This window comes from Podarcis tiliguerta, assembly GCF_965153285.1.
Source record: "Podarcis tiliguerta genome assembly, chromosome: 11".
In the NCBI taxonomy this organism is placed as follows: Eukaryota; Metazoa; Chordata; class Lepidosauria; order Squamata; family Lacertidae; genus Podarcis; species Podarcis tiliguerta.
In genome coordinates this window covers 10,777,574-10,798,520 of record NC_139544.1, presented here as the reverse complement: position 1 = coordinate 10,798,520, position 20,947 = coordinate 10,777,574, and the positions used below count along the sequence as shown (strand labels likewise).

The following is a 20,947-nucleotide window of genomic DNA, read 5'->3' as shown; positions in this document are numbered from 1 at the left end:
TTCGAACAGGGTGAGCTCCCGCTGCTCGGTCCCTGCTCCTGCCAACCTAGCAGTTCAAGAGCACGTCAAAGTGCAAGTAGATAAATAGGTACCACTCCGGCGGGAAGGTAAAAGGCGTTTCCGTGTGCTGCTCTGGTTTCACCAGAAGCGGCTTAGTCATGCTGGCCACTTGACCCAGAAAAACTGTCTGCGGATAAACGTCAGCTCCCTTGGCCAGTAAAGTGAGATGAGTGCTGCAACCCCAGAGTCGTTCACGACTGGACTTAACTGTCAGGGGTCCTTTACCTTTAGACCTAATGCACATCTGTGCGGATCTTTTCTTTAGACTTCCAGCATATGTAGGCTCAGGCTGAAATCATGGATGCACAAATAAGCACTGTTGATTTTGATGGAAATTCTGAATGGACATTTTAGCAGGGATAGGGAACTGGTGACCCTGCGTAAATTGCTGAAGTATGGCTCACATCATCACTAACCAATGGCCATCCTGTCTGGGGCCGATAGGAATGGAGTCTGACAATATCTGAAGGGTCAGGTGGGTTAAAAATGCAATCAATCAATCAATCAATAAGTAAATAAATAAATAAAAATAAATACATAATTCCTACATTGTAGGAAATAATCTTAGTTTAGCTAGACTAAACAGTGCTGACAAAGTCCCAACCTAAACATATTACTGTTGTTATTTATTGTTTGTAAACTGCCCTTTATCAATAGATCTCAGGGCAGTTCACAGCATAAAAATACAATAAAAATATACATAATAAAAACAAGAATAAAAACAGCCTGAACCCACAACTCTTTACCCCATCTTGTGTTGGTCTACTCAGAAATTAGTTCCACCGAGTTAAATGATGTGTTTGTATACTGTTGTAGTTGAACAGTCCAAGTTTATGCATATATTCTCAGCAGTAAGTCTCACTGAGTTCAATGTGGCTTACGCCCACGTAAGTGCATATACCATATACCAAATCATTTTCTCTGTAGTAATGAATGTAATTACTCCAGAGTATGTTAAAGTTAGGAAAGTGCTCCTGATTCTTGCCTCTAGCATGGTCCAGAATGCATGATTTGGCAAAGCAAGAAATTCTGAGTGTAAACAGACTTCATTTTACTTGAAAGCTGCGAATGCCAAATCTCTCAAGCATCATCATAATCCTTTCTGAATTCCAAAGGGGAAAGAGCTAAATCATTTCCTCATTTTGCATCTGCAACCTTTGCCGCCATGCTGCTTGGAGAAATCTCGCGCCCGCTCTTTTATTAAATCTGCATTGAAATTACGGTAGATTGTGGAATTAGGTTTTAGATAACGTGAATGAGCCTTAATTTGGCTGATGGGCCAATATTTATTTATATGTTGATCTACACTCTCCTGTGTCTGCATTTCATCTCCCCCAGGCCTTTCCTTTTAATTGCATTTCAGCTTTTCTCCTCCCATGCAATGTTCTCTCTTCATTTCCCTCTTTTGGCTTGCTCCGCTCATTTGCAGACATCTGGTTTTTAAACTGCTACTATTATAAGTAAAGTCAATATACCGCTCCATCAGCCCCTGGCACCGCTGGTACCACAAGCAACTGTCTGCCTTCCTCCCCCCCCCCTCTTCTTTCCCCCTGAAGACTGCTTGAGCTAACTTTGCAACCTGTTCACTCTTCAGGCCCGAAGTCTGATAGTCTGCTTCAGCTTTTTCTGCCGCTGCTTGCAGATCAGCATCCCAATGAGCAGACACAACTTTGTGGAATGCATGCAGCCCCCTTTGTCTCTGCTTGATGCATGCAAATGATGATTTGGCTGTCAATATCACTATCCTGGGTGTCATGAATGAGCCAGCCCCCAAGGGAAGTTTGCAGCCAGCTCCCAGGGAAGGAAGTAGCCGCAAGAGAGAGGGTTAACTGCAAGACAGGAGGATTATAACCAAGAGCCAACTCTCTCCCGCCATTAGGAATGCCAACTGATAGCAGAGTTGCGGAGAGTCAGCCGGCAGCTTGCCAGCGCGCCAGTGAGGGACAAAATGAAATGAAAGCAGCTCAGAGAGTGGGAAGGACCACAGAAGTACATTATCAGTGAATGTGGAAGGGTGGAAGCTGACCCTCTTAGCCCAAGGTCTAGGCATATGGGGGGGGGGTCTTCAAGACAGAATACATCACAAGTGGAAGTATGGCTGTTTCTGGTCTCGCCGGAAACACCCTCCTTAGAAGGGACATCTTTGATTTATCGTGGATGGCTGTGTTCACCGCTCCAGTGAACTCTGTTTTTTTTTCCAATAAATCTTTTAAATTAACTATGTTACCAAGACTCCCTGACACGGATGCTGGGGTTTTTTCAGAATTTTTTAAAAACTACAGCCAGGAATTTGGTTGGATATTGATATCAGTTGCGCATATCAACCTTGCTGATCTCTCTTATACTTGGCCTTATGAACCTTTCATTTCTGGCCATTCTCACTCCCATCTCTCATATTGTTTTGAAATGACAAATCGATTCCTCTTCACTGAGGGATCGTGTTGCGATCAGATCCCTGAGCACCCACCACCACCCTGTGTGGGCATGGCTAAGCTCTGCTTCACTCTGGTTGGTGGCTTTCCGAGTCACTTAGGCCCTAAAGCCAATCGCTTGGCTTGGGGGGTGGCTGGGAAACCCTTATTATAACTTGCACATTGTTTGCTGGTTCTCTTGCCTTTGTGCAGCAGATCCCCTGCCCACCCTCCCTTTACTTAGGTTCGTCTGGCCTTGCTATGAGCATTGTTGGTCCCCTGTTTTGCAATGGGGGCCCGGTAGGAATTTTTCCATCTGGCAAATTGGAGGAGCCATTTCGTTTTCGCCTACCATGTAGCAACTGTCACAATTTTGTAAGGATTGGCAGTTAGTCCCTTAATTGTCAGGGGTCCCTTTACCTTTATTAAGATAAATTCAATAGTGTGAATAAGTTTTGATGCATGCAGTAATGGAATACTGAATGGTATAGTTTTTGTAAAATATGCAGGGATTTATGAACCGTAGAAAGAGAAGAAGGGAAATCAATCATATTTTAAGGATGCAAAATGAGTAATTTAAATTGTAAAACAGAAAATTTAATAAAAATTATATATATAAAGAAGCTGATGGTTCTAGCTTTGTATTCATTTGAGTGCCAACTAATTGGCCACCACTGGAAACAGAATGCTGGGCTACTTCATTCACAGTTCTTACACTGTCCTTCCAAAAGGTCTTGTACCGAGGAAAATCACAGCAGACTCTGTGCACCCTAGGTAAACAGCCACAAAATGAGGCTACTCAAATAAAGTGAATATTCAGCGTAAATATAAAAACTCTACATGCATACTGATTTGCATGACCACAACCTCTCTAGGGAGAAGGGAGAACGAAGGTGCTTGAAACCCCTTTGTGCAGATATTGTGAAAGAACCAGCACTAATAGTTCTCATCAGGATTTCTTCTATGGATATAATTGTTTTCGTTTTTCCTAGCTCCCTAAGAAATTATTGCTTTGGATAGGATGCTCAATGAATTAGAATTAATTCCTTCTTTAAAGGCAGATGTGATATTGTAAACCCTTATAGCTTCATTGAACACATCTCTTGGTAGAAGGCAAGATTCAGCATTGATCCTCTTTTTCTCTGCTGAGTGCAACCAAAGAGACTACTCTTGACCCATCCAGCGCTATTTATTGGACCTATTGGTTACTTTTCCAACAGAGAAGTTTTACATAATTTTCTTGCTTTTACTAAACAGCAAATGCCAGCAGGGCCTAATCAGGGCAACATTTCTTGGCCTTTTTCTCTCTGTTTCCATTCAGTTTTCTTTCAGCTGAAACTAGAGCAGCTATTGATTCTCAATTTATTTTTATTTTTATTTTATTTTTTGCAGATATAAATGGAGAAAGAATGCTTGTCCTGTTTAGCAATCAGGCTGGAAAAGGATTTAACATCCTGAAATATTGATTAGAATCTGCTTGCTTATGCGTCATTGATTGGGAACGGCTGCTAAATCCCCCTTTCTGAAACACTGTTGCTGCTTTGTGTTAAAAGCCCAAGACTTGCATACTAATAATTGCCTGATAATGATTTCATGTTCCTTCTACATCACAAGCATTACCTTCCCCCACAAAAAAACAACCACCCTGGCAGAACAAAAAAGCCCACTTAGCTGAGTACCTCATCTATTCTTAATGCAGGCTTTTCTTTTTACAAAAATTCTCTAGAGATAGCTGTTCGTTGAAAGTGTGATAGCACTTTAACACCTAACGATATATATGGCATATGTACAGGGCATCGCTGGGTGTTACTCAAGCTGAAGCTGAACTAGCAGGTGTCAATTGTTCTGGTCGTAAATAATAGCTAGTAAGCTCCCGTCCATTTATCAAGTCTGTCTTCAAAGCTAAGTTAGAACAAGGGGCACTGAAAGAGTCAGAGAATCCAGTAAATTACACCATGGTAATCTGATGAAATATTGATCAAATACAAAGTGCCGGCTCAGGACTGGAACTTATAATAGACCCAAGACACACACTGTGGGGACGTGATCAGAAAAGTACAAGGTCAATTCTGATGTTTGCCAGTGTTCTGTTTTAGTTATGGTTTTCAGCGGTCCTTGTTTAAGTGTGCGAGCCTGATGCATGATGTTTTTCTCTGACAGATAATTGTCACGATCAGCTGGTGTCTGCCTTGCCTCAATCATCGTTCAGTAGTTCAACGGAGCTGTCCAGTAGTCACAGCCCAGGATTTGCAAGGCTTAATCGAAGAGACGGTAAGGATTCTCACTTCATTGCTGTATGTTTGCCAAAGAGGACAAATGAACAGTATGGTTTCTTGTGTAGACTGCAAAATAGGAAGAACACATTTGTCAATATTTTCTATTTTTTTTGTGGTTGAGGCATATACCAATATAATTTTTTATGAACCAGACATTTATTATCCAGTGTTAGGTTACTTTGCCAAGCACAGAGCATGAAACTAGAATACTGTTCAAATGCATGGGACCAGATCACCACTTATTTATATTATTAATTGTTGGTAGGCTAGTCAGAATGATAATTATATACTAATGCAAACTGCCTGGGATTACATAAGCCTCCATAATTTGTAAGTTTAAAATTGGAAAGGCATGACATTCAAGTTGTTTGGAGTATTTTGCTGTTTGCTTGCTCCCCTCTTCCATCACATGCACACTCAATGAATATCTGGTTTGATCAATCCATTGTTTGCCATATGTGTCTGAATTTGGATAACTCTAGTTTGGTCAAAACCTATCCATTCTGAAGGAAATCAGCCCTGAGTGCTTAGTGGAAGGACAGATCCTGAAGCTGAGACTCCATGACTAAACAACTAAACAACAACAACAGTTTGGTCAAAGCACGATCACAATGTTGGGCTTTATCCTTTTATGTGATGCTGGTATGCAGGGGCAAACTATGGTTTGATCAAACCATAGTTTGTCATGTTTGGACACAATGTCAAGTGCTGGTTTGTATGCGAAACTAATCCACCAAAAAATATTGTAATATTTGAGTGTCTAGGTGTATTTCCTGATTATGAATTCTGGAGGGGTAGGTAACTGCAGGCAGACTTCATTCATCTACAGTGAAGGTAACAACTTGCTGGAAAAAAGTCCTAACCAGAATTAATGTGGAGATAAATAATCTAAATGTCTCAAAGGGTCCCATATCTGTAAAGTAGCAGTTGTGTGCTGGCAAAGGGCGCGAGAGGATGGCTTCCTGGCCGCATCACAGTTTAAGTTTCCCATGGCCACGCCTCCCGCTGGTGTTGTTTGGTCAGAGGGGCCACACCTGGGCAGGACACCTGCCCAGCACTGCCAACATGGCCCAGACAGCAACGAAGGGGGCGTCAATCACTGCCCTGATGCCTGGCTGCAATGCTGCCCACCAAATAACCCGCAAACATGTTACTTGGTAGGGTAGAGTCAGCGATGTGGCAGAGCGGGGGCATGACGCGCCAGCCCAGTCCTTGCCACCAGTGCCACTGGAGCGGCTTGGGGCTGGCAGGGCAGCAAAGGCCGCATGGCTGTTGCATCCTCCTCATGCCTCCCTGCCCATCCCGAAGCACTTTGCGATGAGCGGCATCCCCCGGGAAAAACCTGCCCAGGGTCATTGTCCTTGCAGCCCCCTCCCCCACGCTACACCCCTGGGTGGAGTCGCAATGCTAGCTTCATAAGAACATAAGAAGAGCCTGCCGGATGGGGCCAATGGCCCATCTAGTTCCTTTTACTTTATACTTTATTGTCACTTGTACAACTTGTATACAGGTGAGATTACACGAACACCCCCAACTCAGCTCTCTTAGTCTTAATTCCCCTCGTTTACTGACACACACACACCAAACCCGAAAGTCAGTTGCCCTGTTGTTATCTTTTCATTCAGCAGCCTAGCAGCCACAGATAGAAGCTGTTCTTTACCCTGTTGGTGTGACTAGTCATGCATCTATATCTTCTGCCCGAGGGCAGGAGATCAAGAAAGTGCCGGCCAGGGTGTGATTCAACCCTGAGAATTTTCCTCACTCTCCTGAGGCAACGTTCTTCCACTATTTCATCCAGCGGATTCACGGGACAGCCCATAATATCTTGTGCTGTATTCACCACCCTCTGTAAGCACTTCCTATCAGTTGATGTCAAACCAGCGTACCACACCGTGATGCAGTATGAAAGGACACTTTCTACTGTGGACCGGTAGAAGGAGATCATCAAATGCTGATTGACATAGTTCTTTCGCAATACTCTGAGGAGATGGAGTCTCTGTTGGGCTTTCTTAACCACCTGGGTTGTATTGATTTCCCAAGTAAGGTCTTCACTGAGATAAACATTCAGCATCCTTTTCTCACAGCGACCAGCCAGATGCCTAAGGAAAGCCTGCAAACAGGACCTAAGCACAAGACCTCTCTCCCCTCCTGCTTGCTGGCAAGTGTGCTGCGGTCACTTTCTGGGTGGAATGTGGGTGCACTGGGATCAGTGCTAGATTCAGGCTGCTGGTGCACTCACACAACACTATGATCTTCATCACCTCAACCTCTCCTGGAAAGTGACCCATCTGCCCATCTGCAGGGAAGCTTGTGTTGTGGCTCTGCCCTGCTGATTGTGTTGCTTCCGCGTATCTCACCAGATACTGAGGGATGGATGTAAGAACTTCTGGATGCAAGATGTTCAGGCAGCACATATGAAGGTCCTAGTTAGTAAACTTCATAAGGAAAAGATCTGTTGGAATGGATTCTTGGAACTATTGGCTGCGTAATATCCCAATAACATCCCCTGCCCACCTAGCACGTAAAAGTACAAGTAGATAAATAGGTACCGCTCCGGCGGGAAGGTAAACGGTGTTTCCATGCACTGCTCTGGTTCGCCAGAAGTGGCTTGGTCATGCTGGCCACATGACCCAGAAGCTGTACGCCGGCTCCCTCGGCCAATAAAGCGAGATGAGCGCCACAACCCCAGAGTCGGTCACGACTGGACCTAATGGTCAGGGGTCCCTTTACCTTTAGCTTTATCCCAATGACATGGGAAATGGAGTTTTCTCTCTCCATTATGTTAGTGTTATTATTTTTTGTTAGTTATAGTGGTACCTCAGGTTAAGAACTTAATTCGTTCTGGGGGTCCATTGTTAACCTGACACCGTTCTTAACCTGAGGTACCACTTTAGCTAATGGGGCCTCCTGCTGCTGCTGCGCCGCCGGAGCACGATTTCTGTTCTCATCCTGAAGCAAAGTTCTTAACCCGAGGTATTATTTCTGGGTTAGAGGAGTCTGTAACCTGAAGCGTCTGTAATCTGAAACGTCCGTAACCCGAGGTGCCACTGTATTTGTAATATTCATGATGAAAAAAGTTATTCTATCCTCGTTTAATCCTCTTTTTGTATTAGCATTTGTTTAAATGTTTCTATTTGAACTGGTGTGAAGATATTGGGGGAGAGGGAAGGAGGGTTGGGTGAAGAAGGGAAGGATGTAAGGAGAATTCTTGCATGGAAGAGTCAAAAAAGAAATGTTAGAATCCCAAATAAACGATTAGTAAAAGAAAAAGGTATAATGGCACAGATACAGACCACTGCATATTAATATCCACGGAGACAAAGACCTCAGCACATTCAGAATTAAAATCATTAAATGCAGTTCCCCCTCCCCCCTCATAATTGCCAGAATGATCAAGCCTTCAGCTGAGTCACCTCTCTAAATATTTCTCCAAACATTAATTATATAGCTCATCCTCTGAATGAATTTTATTATGTTCTGCCTTTGATATCTATATGATTAAATATTTAAACATGAATATAAGTGGAAGCAATTTTAGATGATATGCTCCCCCTGTCTGATCGCACTGCAGACTTTGGATAGTCCATTGCATTGGATAATAATCTTGAAGCTCTTTAACTGCATCCATAGGGAGAATTGTGAGCAACACGTTGTCATCCAGAGAACTCTACAGAAAGCAGAAAATGTTATTTGCAATGTATGGGTGAATTTGAAACGTAATTGCATTTTGTCAGTGCATTTTTTCTCTAGTAGGTGTCCTGATCAGGTTTCCAAATTAATTACTAATCTAGTTTCACAGCTGGAATTCTTCAAATAAGGTCAAAGTTTTAAAAACAGATCAGTAAGGAATTGCAAAATGTTTATCATGCAGGGTACAGAAACGTAAGCTACAAGTTGTGCAGACAAAGCCTAGATACATATACATGCCGGGGAACTGAATGTATATAGTCTGGTAGCAACAAGACAGATCTCAGGCAGATGAAGCTATTAGCCTGATCCTTGCTGCTCGGCAGCATTACCCAAATAATGAAATAATGACCAGAATGTTCTATGGCAGTTTTCCAGCCCACCTGTGTCAGGCAAACTGGATAGCAAACAATATGATGGCTGGTTTAGGAATGAGCTGAGTCGCTGGTTCAGTCTCACTGTCACTCAGACATAGGTCTGTTCCATCCTGTTGCATATCATAATAACCCTGTTTGTTCCATTGTGTGCTATTCCATCCCTTTGTGTGCATTTTGTGACCCAACCCGCCATAAAGGGACATGGAACTTGAAATGGGCTGAACTAGGGCCTCTTATATTGATAACATCTGTAGCAGAAAGGAGAAGTTTGGGAAACTAATATTACCCTTGGAGAAGCCAACCCCTTAAGGTAAAGGTAAAGGGACCCCTGACCATTAGTTCCAGTCGTGGCCGACTCTGGGGTTGTGGCGCTCATCTCTCTTTACTGGCCGAGGGAGCCGGCGTACAGCTTCCGGGTCATGTGGCCAGCATGACTAAGCCACTTCTGGTGAACCACAGCAGCGCACGAAAATGTCGTTTACCTTCCAGCCGGAGCAGTACCTAATTATCTACTTGCCCTTTGACGTGCTTTCGAACTGCTAGGTTGGCAGGAGCTGGGACTGAACAACAGGAGCTCACCCTGTCAAAGGGATTCGAACTGCCAACCTTCTGATCAGCAAGCCCAAGGCTCAGTGGTTTAGACCACAGTGCCACCCGTATCCCATAAGCTTATTTCATTTTAACAACATTTCCCAAACTTACCCCTTACCCATGGCAAAAGGCATGACCTAACCTTGAGTCTTACCTTACAGGGAACAGAAGTCTTCCTGCCCTTAACATCTCCTATGACTCCAGTCAGGTGTGGTAGGCTAGCCTCAAGGAAGTTCCATGTCGAGATTAAGGCCATTCCTTCCACTTTCATGACTTTTCCTTATGATGTAAAAGGTACATCTGGAACTATAGTGGAATATATTGCAAGTTTCGTTTCCATGTTTCCGGTGGGTGGGTAGGGGACCTGCTTGAAAATAATATGGAAATGAGTGCTAAATTTGTTCTGTATTCCACCATGGTTCCACTTTGGTTCCAGAAGTGGCTTTTTCATTTTCTGCAAGCTCAGTTATAAAGTGGAAATTAATAGTTTGGGAAATGTTGTGAAAATGAAATAAGCTGTCATGTGAATGCCGCCTAAGGGACCCACAAGCCAGAGCATCTGGTCTTCGGAAAAATACCCTTCGTAGCCAAAGGTACCAATGGATGCTCAAATGTCCCCTTAACCCACATTAATTCTTCCTACACATCCTGCCAACAATGTGACCAAATTAACTTGTTTATCAGCACCCACCCCTACACGTTTATTGCTCCCAGCCTTCAGTACAGAGTAGGTGAAAGAACATTCCCAACTCAATCTATCTCAGACTGGAAATTCTGTTCACTGATGGGCTGAGCAGATGCAAGACTGCCAAGGAGGATGAATGGGGTATGGTGAAGATTGAACTGCAATTGTGGCTCTTGGGCTGCAGTGCTGTGCTGCTGGAGGGAGTGGACATGTGCAAATAAAACAGACATTTCCCCATGCTTTTCAATGCATTCACCTGTAAAACCCACCTGTTGTATGCAACTTTTAAACAAAACACACTTTTTTGTGTGTGTATCTGCACTTGAAAAATCTGGAGAAATGTTTAATGTGATGGAGAATTGAGTTGCAATCCACAAGCAAGGTTGGGAGTGTCGGACCGGATCAGTTCACTGCAAAAAGTAAACCAAACAAAAATTATTTCTCCATCCCAAAGCTGACTTTATATAACTGCAGCCCTCAGGCTTTGTTCCTCAGTCTGAGCATCTAATCGGAGAGAGTGGATGCTTTAGAGACTCCTATGGCCTTGCCTCGCTCCCTTGTGGAATATGACCATCTGTTTGTACTGAAACATAGGCAGCTGTGTTATACTGAGTCAGATCACTGATCCATCCACCTCTGTATTGTCTACGCAGGATGGCAATGGCTCTCCAGGCTTTTAGGCTTATCCCTGGATATGTCAGGGACTGGACCTGGGACTTTATGCATTCATAGTGCACTTTTTATCACAGAATTAGGTCCTCTGCCTCTGGCCCTTCAACCCTACCATTCTTGCCTATCTCAGACCATGCTACCTGTTCCTGGACACTTGGTCTACTATAGTTGGAGACTGGCCTGTGTGCTTAACGTTGCCTAGATTGAATCAGAAGAATATTTATTTGCAGCAGCCACTACCCATGGCAATAAAATAAAATAAAATGTACTAAAGATAGAGATAAAAACTTATCTATACAAAATACATTTTGGAGGTTTACATCAATAATCAAATAATAGATCTCATTCTAACTGACCCCGCTAAAAACCTTGCAATTTTTGCTGTCATCAAATCACTTTGATCTGCTGAAAGAAAGGACACAGTAGCAATCGTTGAGTGACCTGGCATGGACAGTAGTAGAGGGGTAATAACTGTGCTCCTCAAATCTTTATAAACAGTGCAAGCCAGACGCACATGAGCCACTGACTCCATACTGCCATCTCCACATGAACGTAACAGTTTTTCCAGTGGAATTTTTTGAAATCGACTCTTAAGTACAGCCGGAGGCAGTATATTCTATCTTGCGAAAGTGAAAGCGTGTCTGCATTTTGGAATTGTCAAATTTTGCCAATAGGAAGCCAAAGTGTCAAAATGACTAGGTGGAAAAAAATCATACCATGGACAAAATTTCCTCATTGTGGCAAAATTATTCTGTCACTTTATTGGTTACAGCATGTGAGTGGTATTGGATTAGGCACTGGATCAAGCAATCTTTACATGACTCCACCCCGTTCAGTGGGGAGTCATTCGAAAGTTAACAACCAGTGGGAGGAGCTTGTTGATGCAAATACAACTGGAAGCTTCCCCTGATGTCACCGGATGTCATGCCATGGCCCTAGCCACCAGCAGGACATCGGACAGGATCCATGACTGCTGGAGTCCTTTAACGGAATACCCAAAAGGGGAAGGGTAGGTGATGGCCACAACCAGCCCTCCAACACACAACACATATTCCAATGCCTAACCGCCAATGCGCAAAAGTTGTGACGAATTGCTACGAGGTAGGCGGAAAACCATGAGGCTGGTGCCAATTTACCAAATGGGTAAAAATTCTTTCCAGGCCCCCTGGGCAACCAGGGCAACCAACCAAAGTCCATAGCAAGGTCAGAAGCATAGATATGACCTAAAGGGAGGGAGGGCGGGTGATCCGTCAACTTCTGGGCGCACAATGAGAGCATGGAGCTGCCGTGGCCACTTGAATGCGGCTAAACCCCGCACCCAAGCCAGCCCTATTGGGTGGCCTACAGGCATGGCACAGCAGCCAGGTAAGCTGACACAGGGGGCTGAAGACGCCCCCCTGCAGAAGGGGGAACTGGCTTCCGCCCACAACCTCTCCCCTCTGTTAGGAGGAGAGGCTTTATGGACTCACGTTTCTACATGCCAAACACTCCTACTTTGTGACATATTTGTGATGTATTGATGATGCTGTTGAAAAATGCATAATGGGAAATGGGGAGAGATTCACACAACCCCATGCTTGGGGTTCCCACTCTGTGTATTTGAACGTTGTTGCAACAAATAAGGATCAGGTCTACTGACTGCTGTTTTGCTGCTTTAACTTGTCTGGAGACTCCTTCTTTTGCTGACCAGAGAGACCCATGGGGACTGGCACCCCGATGAGCTGGGCAGTGGAGTAAATCCCCGCACCCCAGGATTTTTTCCCCTTATCAGTGCTGTATATGAATATATGCATTTATAAAATATACATCCACATCATTACATTTCCCAAGTGCTGAAGAAAAACCTTCCAGCTGTAAAGTAGTCCAGGCAAGAGGGAAAGTATTGAGTTAGGCAGGTCTGAAACGAGAACTTCACGGATAAAAATCTCAGTCAGTCAGCAATTTAGAGATGCATTTAATTGGTCTCTAGACTGCTTAGAAAAAAGGGGGAAAGTTTTCTGCCCACCACTCAAACATAATTTTAAAACTAAAATCATTAATGTGTATTTAGGGCAAACAATTTTCAGTAAGGAACCCAGTGGCCTGTTCCAATGCAATATATGGGGGATAGCATGGGAAGAATTGCACCAATTAGCATTTGGTCTTGAAATATTATTTAGGAAGGGAAAAGAAAAGTAGATCATAACACAGGAAAGAAAAAAAAAGGAGCCGAAACACCAGAAAGAAGTTTTTAAATATATATACAAAGTATTTAATAATACATGCATGTACTATACCACAGACCATGAAATTGCTTGCAGAGATAGTTTTGATATAAAGCCCCTGAGATCCAATTCTTTTCAGTACTAAAAAGAGTTATTTATTTCATTAGGGTCACTGCTGCATGAAGCAGTCTGAGAAAGTATTTGATTGATATCCGAACTGAAGTTAACTTTGAGGAGGAGAGAGAGAGAGAAATGAGGGGAGGGGTAAAATGGCAAAGCTGTGTGAAACCACACATTATAGTACAATAATACTGTTGTTGTAGATGTGCCTGATTTACAGTTCGGGGTCAGGGGAGCCATCAGTGCAGCTGAACTGGCAAATATGTCACCTATATATAATTTTTTTTGCAAAAGTCCGAGTGAGAATAGGATCTCCCAAGGTACTCAGCCTTCCATAGCAGCTGTAGTGATCCAGGGATGTTATGGCATGGATGGGTGCACAGGTCTAAAACAGAATCCACGTATTAGAAAGTGGATAATAAAGGACAATAGAAAATGTCCTTTCATACTGCATCACAGTGTAGCACGCTGGTTTGACATCAACTGATAGGAAGTGCCTACAGAGGGTGGTGAATACAGCACAAGATATTATGGGCTGTCCCGTGAATCCGCTGGATGAAATAGTGGAAGAACATTGCCTCAGGAGAGTGAGGAAAATTCTTAGGGGTGATTCACACCCTGGCTGGCACTTTCTTGATCTCCTGCTCTCGGGCAGAAGATATAGAAGCATGATTAGTCCCACCAACAGGGTAAAGAACAGCTTCTATCCATGGGCTGTTAGGCTGCTGAATGAAAAGATAACAACAGGGCAACCGGCAAAGGCGAAGCTCCCCACATTTCTTCTTAACGAAGAGCAATGGCGCAGCGGTGGGCGAGGTAGAAGGCCTAATGAAACCACGCTCCAGGTTCTTGCGCAGGAAGTCCTGCAAAGCTTCGCGCTCTGGCTGTGTTAGAGAGTATAAGCGACTCACCAGCAGGGGCGCTCTGGCCTGGAGGTCTATGCTGGGGTCAAAAGACCGATGCGGCAGCAGCTGGTCTGCCCCCCGTTCCTCGAACACGTCTTGGTAGTCCTGGTACTCGGCGGGGAGCATGGATGCAGGCTCCTCAGTGGGTGCGGCTGCTAGCATCTCGGACCGAGCATGGGGACATGGGTCTGGGAAGTGCACAGTCCGATTGACCCAGTCAATCTGTACATTGTGAGCCTCCAGCCAGTCCATCCCGAGCACCAGGGGGAACCGGGGCATGGAGGCAATGTCCAAAGTTCGCACCTCTCGGTGCTGCTGGAGACACAGGACCAAGGGCTGGGTCTCCCGAGTGACGGCACCCGAACGCAGGAGCCGTCCGTCAATTGCCTCCACCTGTACTGGTTCTGGCTTGTTCTGAAGTGACACCTGATGATGAGCGGCAAAGGCAGCATCCATATACAAGTGGGTTGCCCCCGAATCTACCAGAGCGTGGGTAAGAATCCAAGGCCCACCTGGAGGGTAGAGACGCACCGGAACCATGAGATGTCGCAATTCCACTGGTGAGGGCCCCTCTTGCATGGTTTGGGACCCCAGGTTGCTAGGGCCTTCGGCTACCGAGGTTGGCGGTTTCCCTGCAACTGGCATCTTCTCAGGACAGGATCGGGCGTAATGTCCACTCCCACCACAGTAAAGACACAGGTTCCCCTCCCGACGCCGCGCCTTCTCCGAGGGGGAAAGGCGAGGTCACACAGTCCCGAGCTGCGTTGGCTCGTCCGGCAACTCGGCTGTGGGCGTGGACCTGCTGGGAAGGACTGGAGCCAGGAGCTGGGGGTGCTGGCAGTCCCGGGCCTGGCGACGGTCCTCCAACCGATCGTCTATCTGCAGGCTCTGCTGAATAAGGGCGTCCAGTGTGGTGGGACGATCCATCATGGCCAACTGGTCCAGTATCTCGTCCGACAGTCCCTCAAGATACTGGTCCCGAAGTGCAGAGTCATTCCAAGACAAGTCTTGCGCCAACAGCCGAAATTCTGTGGCGTAGGCAGCGTCTGTGGACTTGTCCTGTCTCAGCCGACATATCGCCCAATTGGCTTGGCTCTCCTTCAGAGGGTTGCCAAACACAGTCTCCAAGTGGTTACAGAACCCCACATAGTCTGTTAGCAAAGGAGAGTCCAAGGAAATAAACAACTATCTGACTTTAAGAAGACATCTGAAGGCAGCCCTGTTTAGGGAAGTTTTTTATGCTTGATGTTTCATCATGTCTTTAATATTCTGCTGGGAGCTGCCCAGAGTGGCTGGGGAAACCCAGCCAGATGAGCAGGGTATAAATAATAGATTATTATTATAAGGGATGGGGACACTCCCTCATCCAACTTCCTAGATTAGTTACTGTAAGGAAAACATTCTGCCTTGCATATTTGGGGGAAGCTTTGCCTTCTTGCTCGAAAGCTGCTGAAACTAGGTTCTTGTTGTCACCGGTGTCGAATGAGCCAGCAAAAATGGGTAGTTAGTTCTGGGCCACTGTGAAGTGGTGATGGTAACTTCTACTGAATCATCATGAAGCATTGTGGGGGGAAACCTTGAGACTTGAAGAATACTCATTTTTTTCAGAGAATTTTTTTTGGGGCGGGGGTGCAGGCAGGGACTAAGGTGACCATATTCTTGAGAAAGAGGACAGGGCTTCTGCACATTTAATTAATGCATCGACCTGAAAGGGTAGGAGCTTGACTTCCACAGATGGTGCTCCTGCTCTGGATGATGAAACTAGGGTTATCCAGAGGCTACTTGCAGAGTATTCTGTAGCTAGATGTCAAATTAATAACCTAGAAGACCTTTCTGAGACAAAACCACCAAACTTTTAATTATATAGCTTTAGTGCTAACCTCCTTTCCGTGTCTTCATACCAGTTGTCTGATCATCTCTAGTGATGATTTATTGTTCTGCCTCATTACCAGACAGCTGCTTGCTTCTGCTTCTGTTGCTCCTGATATTGAGCCTTGAGGAAGCGTTATGTGATGGGACCAATTTCAGAAACTCCAAGTCCGTGTTGCTCTTCTGCTCCCCAGGCCTCTTGCAATTTCATTTCACACGGACATCACTGACATTTTGTAAACTTGACCTTGAGAAAAGGCGGCAGGCTTAGAAGTACAAACATGTGAGAGCAATTTAGGAAGAGCTGAGAAAGAAATGACACAATAAAGCCTTGTGTTTCACATCTCACTGCACTGTTTACTATACTTCTTAAAATGATTGACTTTCCTGTTGAGGAATGAAAGATGGATTTGTATTCAAGGACGGGAGGAGTCTTTTTGCAGAGACGGAGGAGTTTTCTTTTACTGGCGGAGTAGACTCTAATGACTGTATAAAAGCTTTCAAATATCTAATTGTTTCTTGAAGTGCATAACTGCCTCTTCCATTGGGAAATCTTGTGAGTGATCTTGATATTTCAGTTTTCAATTTTGCTGCCTGTCGCAGTGGTCGGCAAGTTTCCATTGTTGCCCTGTGTGTTGATTTTAGCTGTTAATCGCTAGGAGAAAAAACAATCTGGTACGCATGTTTTTTTCAGAGGTCAAGATGGGGCTTTTGGGTTATGCCTACAGGAACTGGGAGAATAGAAAACCCTTAGAATGCACAAATTGAGATATTCAGTAACAACACATCAATGATGTATGCATGGAGCATATATTTTTGTGTGATGCTGTGGAGTGCTCTTCTTCTTCTTCTTCTTCTTCTTCTTCTTCTTCTTCCTCGATCACTCGTAGCCAAGTAAGATCGTCTTCCATGAACACGGTTTTAACAGTGTGTCTGTAAGTGACTATGGAGGCCAAATCTGGATCCACACGTCCTTCCACAGTGGGGACATAGGTTTCCGGGAAGGAATTAATCACGGTGAGGGTTTGCCAAACGTGCCTTCCTCTTAGCACATTTCTCCCTTTCGTCCTGAGTTCAAGTGTCCTCAAAGCCCACGACACCTTTAGTAAAGGCTGTTCTCCAACTGGAGCACTCGCAAGCCAGTGTTTTCCAGTTGTCAGTGTTTATACTATTTTTTATTTTTTTTTAGATTTGTCTTGAAAGAGTCTTTAAACGTCTTTTGTTGACCACCAGCATTACGCTTTCCATTTTTAAGTTCAAAATAGAGTAGTTGCTTTGGCATACGGCAATCAGGCATCCACACAACATGACTAGTCCAACGAAGTTGATGTTGAAGAATCATTGCTTCAACACCGGTGATCTTTGCTTCTTCCAGTACACTGGTATTAGTTCTCCTGTCTTCCCAAGTGATGTGTAAATTTTTGGGAGACACAGTTGATGGAATCTTTCGAGGAGTTGGAGATGGCGTTTATAAGTGGTCCATGTTTCACAAGCATACATTAAGGTTGGTAGTACAATAGTTTTGTAAACAAGCAATTTGGTTTCCCTATGAATGTCCCGGTCCTCAAACACTCTGCACTTCAATTGAGAGAAAGCTGCACTCGCAGAGCTCAGGCGATGCTGGATTTCGGCATCAATGTCAGCCTTTGTGGAAAGATAATTGCCCAGGTAGGAGAAGTGATTAACATTTTCCAACATTACATCATTGAATTGTATTTGTGGCACTGCAGAGGGGTTGCTCTGTGCTTGTTGGTGCAGCACTTTGGTTTTTTGGATGTTGAGCAATAGGGCAAGCTTTTCATAAGCTTCTGCGAAGACATTTAGGATGTTTTGGAGGTCATCCTCTGAGTGTGCACAACTACGTTGTCATCACCTTGTCAACTTGAGCATTGTGGCTTGTGAACTGAGTTCATGAAGCCCCTGAAATACATCATTCGCATTTATGTAAACCTGTTTATTCTAGTGGAATAGAATCTGTTGTAGCAGCTAATGGCTTGGATCGGAACAGAAGTGAACAGAAGAGGTTTTTTGCCTTCTCTTTGCAGCCTCTGCTTCCCCTGAAAAAATTATCTAGAGGATTGAGTGCCTTTCTGAGCAATACAGTAGTAAGGATAGATGACTCTGTCAATTTTAGTTTCTTTTTACGAAAATTCTTCAGCATTCTAATGGAAATTTATCCTAAATATATACATTTTTGCAAACAACTTTCCATAATACTAGGGATTTATATTTGTTGTTTTCACTAAGACATGCTGACTTTCCCCCAACATCAGCATATTATTTGGTTGGGAAACTACATCATAAAATTAGTTCAAAATCCAGTTCAATGCACTTTGAACTAGATTTTAGATCAAACTGGAAATTCATGCATTGCTGGATTTTGAATCAAAATGTAAGAATTATGCTGCAACCTCGAACCTTCCACACACACACATAGTATTTCCACACATTGCGATGACAAATGGAGAGTTGGCTCTCCTCCTTTCCATTTTTTGGCATTCTGCTGCAGCAGAAGACAATAATTGCTACTTTGGCAGTTTGTGCTAACGAGCTTGGAAACGTTCTGCGCCCCTGAAATTGTGAAAGAAAAGATCTGAACATCTTTGAGCATGTTTCTAAGCATAGGTGTGCAAGCACAGTGGGTAAGGCCTAATAAACAGGCATGCCTATAAACATGCCCTAAGTTAAATATACTCTAGTTTGGTTATTTGAGTACTTTATGAGAGGTGAAAGTGGTTGCATGGGCTTTTGCCACAGAACAGCTACACTAACAGGAAATGTGAAAGCAGCAATGTTACAAGGTTTATCTAAGACGTGCAGCTTAGCAGAGGTGGTAAAAAGGAAATATGGAATATTCAGACAAGTTTCTCTTCTCTTCCCAATGGGAATAGCTTAGAAAATGCAAGGAGATAGCAACACCTAAGAAGAGCCAGATCCAAAATTTCAGAAAATTGTGGGGTGTGAAAATTGTTATGCTTCCCATATAATCTCACGTGGGGTGAAAGAGAGAGGAAAAACTCCAGTTTTCCTGTGGGTAACTGACACAGCAGCGCAAGAATGGCTGCAAGGTCACATGAGTTTTCTCTGCTTCACCATTCGTAGCTGGGTGGCAGGCAGAAGACACACATAAGCTCCACTCCCAGCAGCTGCCTTCCTGACCTGGTTTCTTCAGTTGGAGACTGTGGTAGCCCATGAAGTATGAAAATGTGATCTACAACACTTTCCTAACTATATGATTGAGGAATCCTCTATGATTTTTCACTTTATTATGTCCCAGATAGCTGTGCCATATGAATACATTGTCCCAATCCTCGATATCAAGTATACTCGCATTTTTTAAAGTCATCCAAACTTAAAGCCAGATGAAGCATGTTGCTTCGTAGTATAATTTACTACACTGGGAGCTAGGCAGATCAGTGACAAAGTTCATGGATATGGTTTCCCAAGGTGCCTGGAGGGCGGGGTGGACAATGACAGTAGCAGCCTGACTGGGAACTTCCTACCGCTCTTGGCCCTCTGGCATGTCTTGCAGCATAAACATACTCCTTGCCACTTGGTCATGAAGTGTTGAGTGTAGTTAGCTTTCTCTCCCTTGAAAAGTACATAAAGCTGAAAGAGGAAGTTGGCAGAGTGATGATGTTTCAGCTCTGCATGCTTTTCCAGGCTCAGATTTATTTTCCTGGATCTGATTTTCACTCAAATCCCTTGGAAAACCAAGGTACAGTGGTACCACGGGTTACAGACGCTTCAGATTACAGACACTTCAGATTACAGACTCAGCTAACCCAGAAATAGTGCCTCGGGTTAATAACTTTGCTTCAGGATGAGAACAGAAATCGTACAGTGGCGGCGCAGCGGCAGCGGGAGGCTCCATTAGCTAAAGTGGTGCCTCAGGTTAAGAACAGTTTCAGGTTAAGAACGGACCTCCAGAATGAATTAAGTTCTTAACCCGAGGTACCACTGTGTGTGGGTGTTCACACTCTGGTTCTGTGTCTTAGGTGGGGGAGAGAAGATCTGATCAGGAGAAGTGGGGAACGAAATGCACTCACTCCAAAATCCAAATGCGCTCACGGGTCTAAAACATTTGATCTATGTGAGCTAACACAGCCGATATAGTTGATGGGAGTTTGCTTCCCTGAACACTTTTCAAACATATGGTCTAAACCTGTGCATGCCTACACTGGAACTTTCTTCCTGGCAACTTTGTGTGGCAGTACTGCAGCCTTAATTTCTCTGCAAAATTGTATGAAGTAGCCCTGGGTTTTAAAATTAATTTTTAAAGACAGTCAACTAAAGTTCTATGGGATTCCTCTGTTCCTCTCAGTAGTAGGCATATTTAGCAAACTAATAACAGGCATCTGCAGAAACTTGAATATGCAGTAAATATTATGACTTTTTTACTTACAGTGTGTTCTGCAATTTCAGCCCTGCTGAGTGCTGTCCATTATAATTTGTCATTAAGCCTAAGAGGCTATAATGATCTGTGGAAGAGGATCCAAGTATGTATATGGGCACAATTTTCAAATGTAGCGCAGTCAAACATGGCCTGCTTGCTAGTGCATTAGTTATGTAACAGTTGCAATAAAGTTGGTGCTACATAATGCAAATATAAGTCCATGAAAATTCTCATTTGGCATTTGAAGTTGGCTGATTTAATTCCATAAACATAACGGCATTTGAGGAAATCACAAAAGGGGAACTGGAGGATTATCCAGCATTATGAGAAATGAAATAATGGCAGGGAGTGTGTGAAGAGTATGTGCTCTGGTGTGAGAAAAGTAACGTCATTTTAATTCTAGTTTTCATCGCTGCTTGCGGAAAGTTTGGTGAAAAAACATGAAATAAAGATAAAAGCTAATTCTCATTATCTTTATGGATGCATTATGTATATGGAAAATTTAACCCCTCCAAATAGCAGCCGTATCGGTTATGGAAATCAAGCAAGTTGCAATGATATTTGCTAGAGTTACATTAGTCTAGCTCAATTGCATTTTCTATTACGCTTTTAGCATGATCTATCAATACAGTGACTTTGACGAGAATCATACTACTGCCGGTGGCAAGTTAAAATTGGCTAGCCAGAAGTACAT

The 20,947-nt window shown here is 43.9% G+C and overlaps 1 protein-coding gene and 1 long non-coding RNA gene across 5 annotated transcripts in view; one reads left to right on the top strand and one right to left on the bottom strand.

Annotated features, from left to right (window-relative positions):
• The window catches only part of CNTNAP4 (contactin associated protein family member 4), a 277,455-nt gene that overhangs the window by 51,120 nt on the left and 205,388 nt on the right, over positions 1 to 20,947 (top strand). For all 4 annotated transcript variants that reach the window (XM_083403660.1, XM_083403659.1, XM_083403662.1 and 1 more), the window contains exon 2: positions 4,632 to 4,742. In XM_083403660.1, coding sequence (XP_083259786.1) covers positions 4,632 to 4,742 — 111 coding nt within the window. The remainder of the gene's footprint in view (positions 1 to 4,631; positions 4,743 to 20,947) is intronic.
• LOC310660102 lies at positions 4,539 to 20,321 on the bottom strand. The gene is made up of 4 exons (XR_014503187.1): positions 20,263 to 20,321; positions 10,357 to 10,497; positions 9,557 to 9,766; positions 4,539 to 4,813 (listed from the first exon to the last, which is right to left on the bottom strand). It is a non-coding gene; the product is annotated as an uncharacterized lncRNA (long non-coding RNA).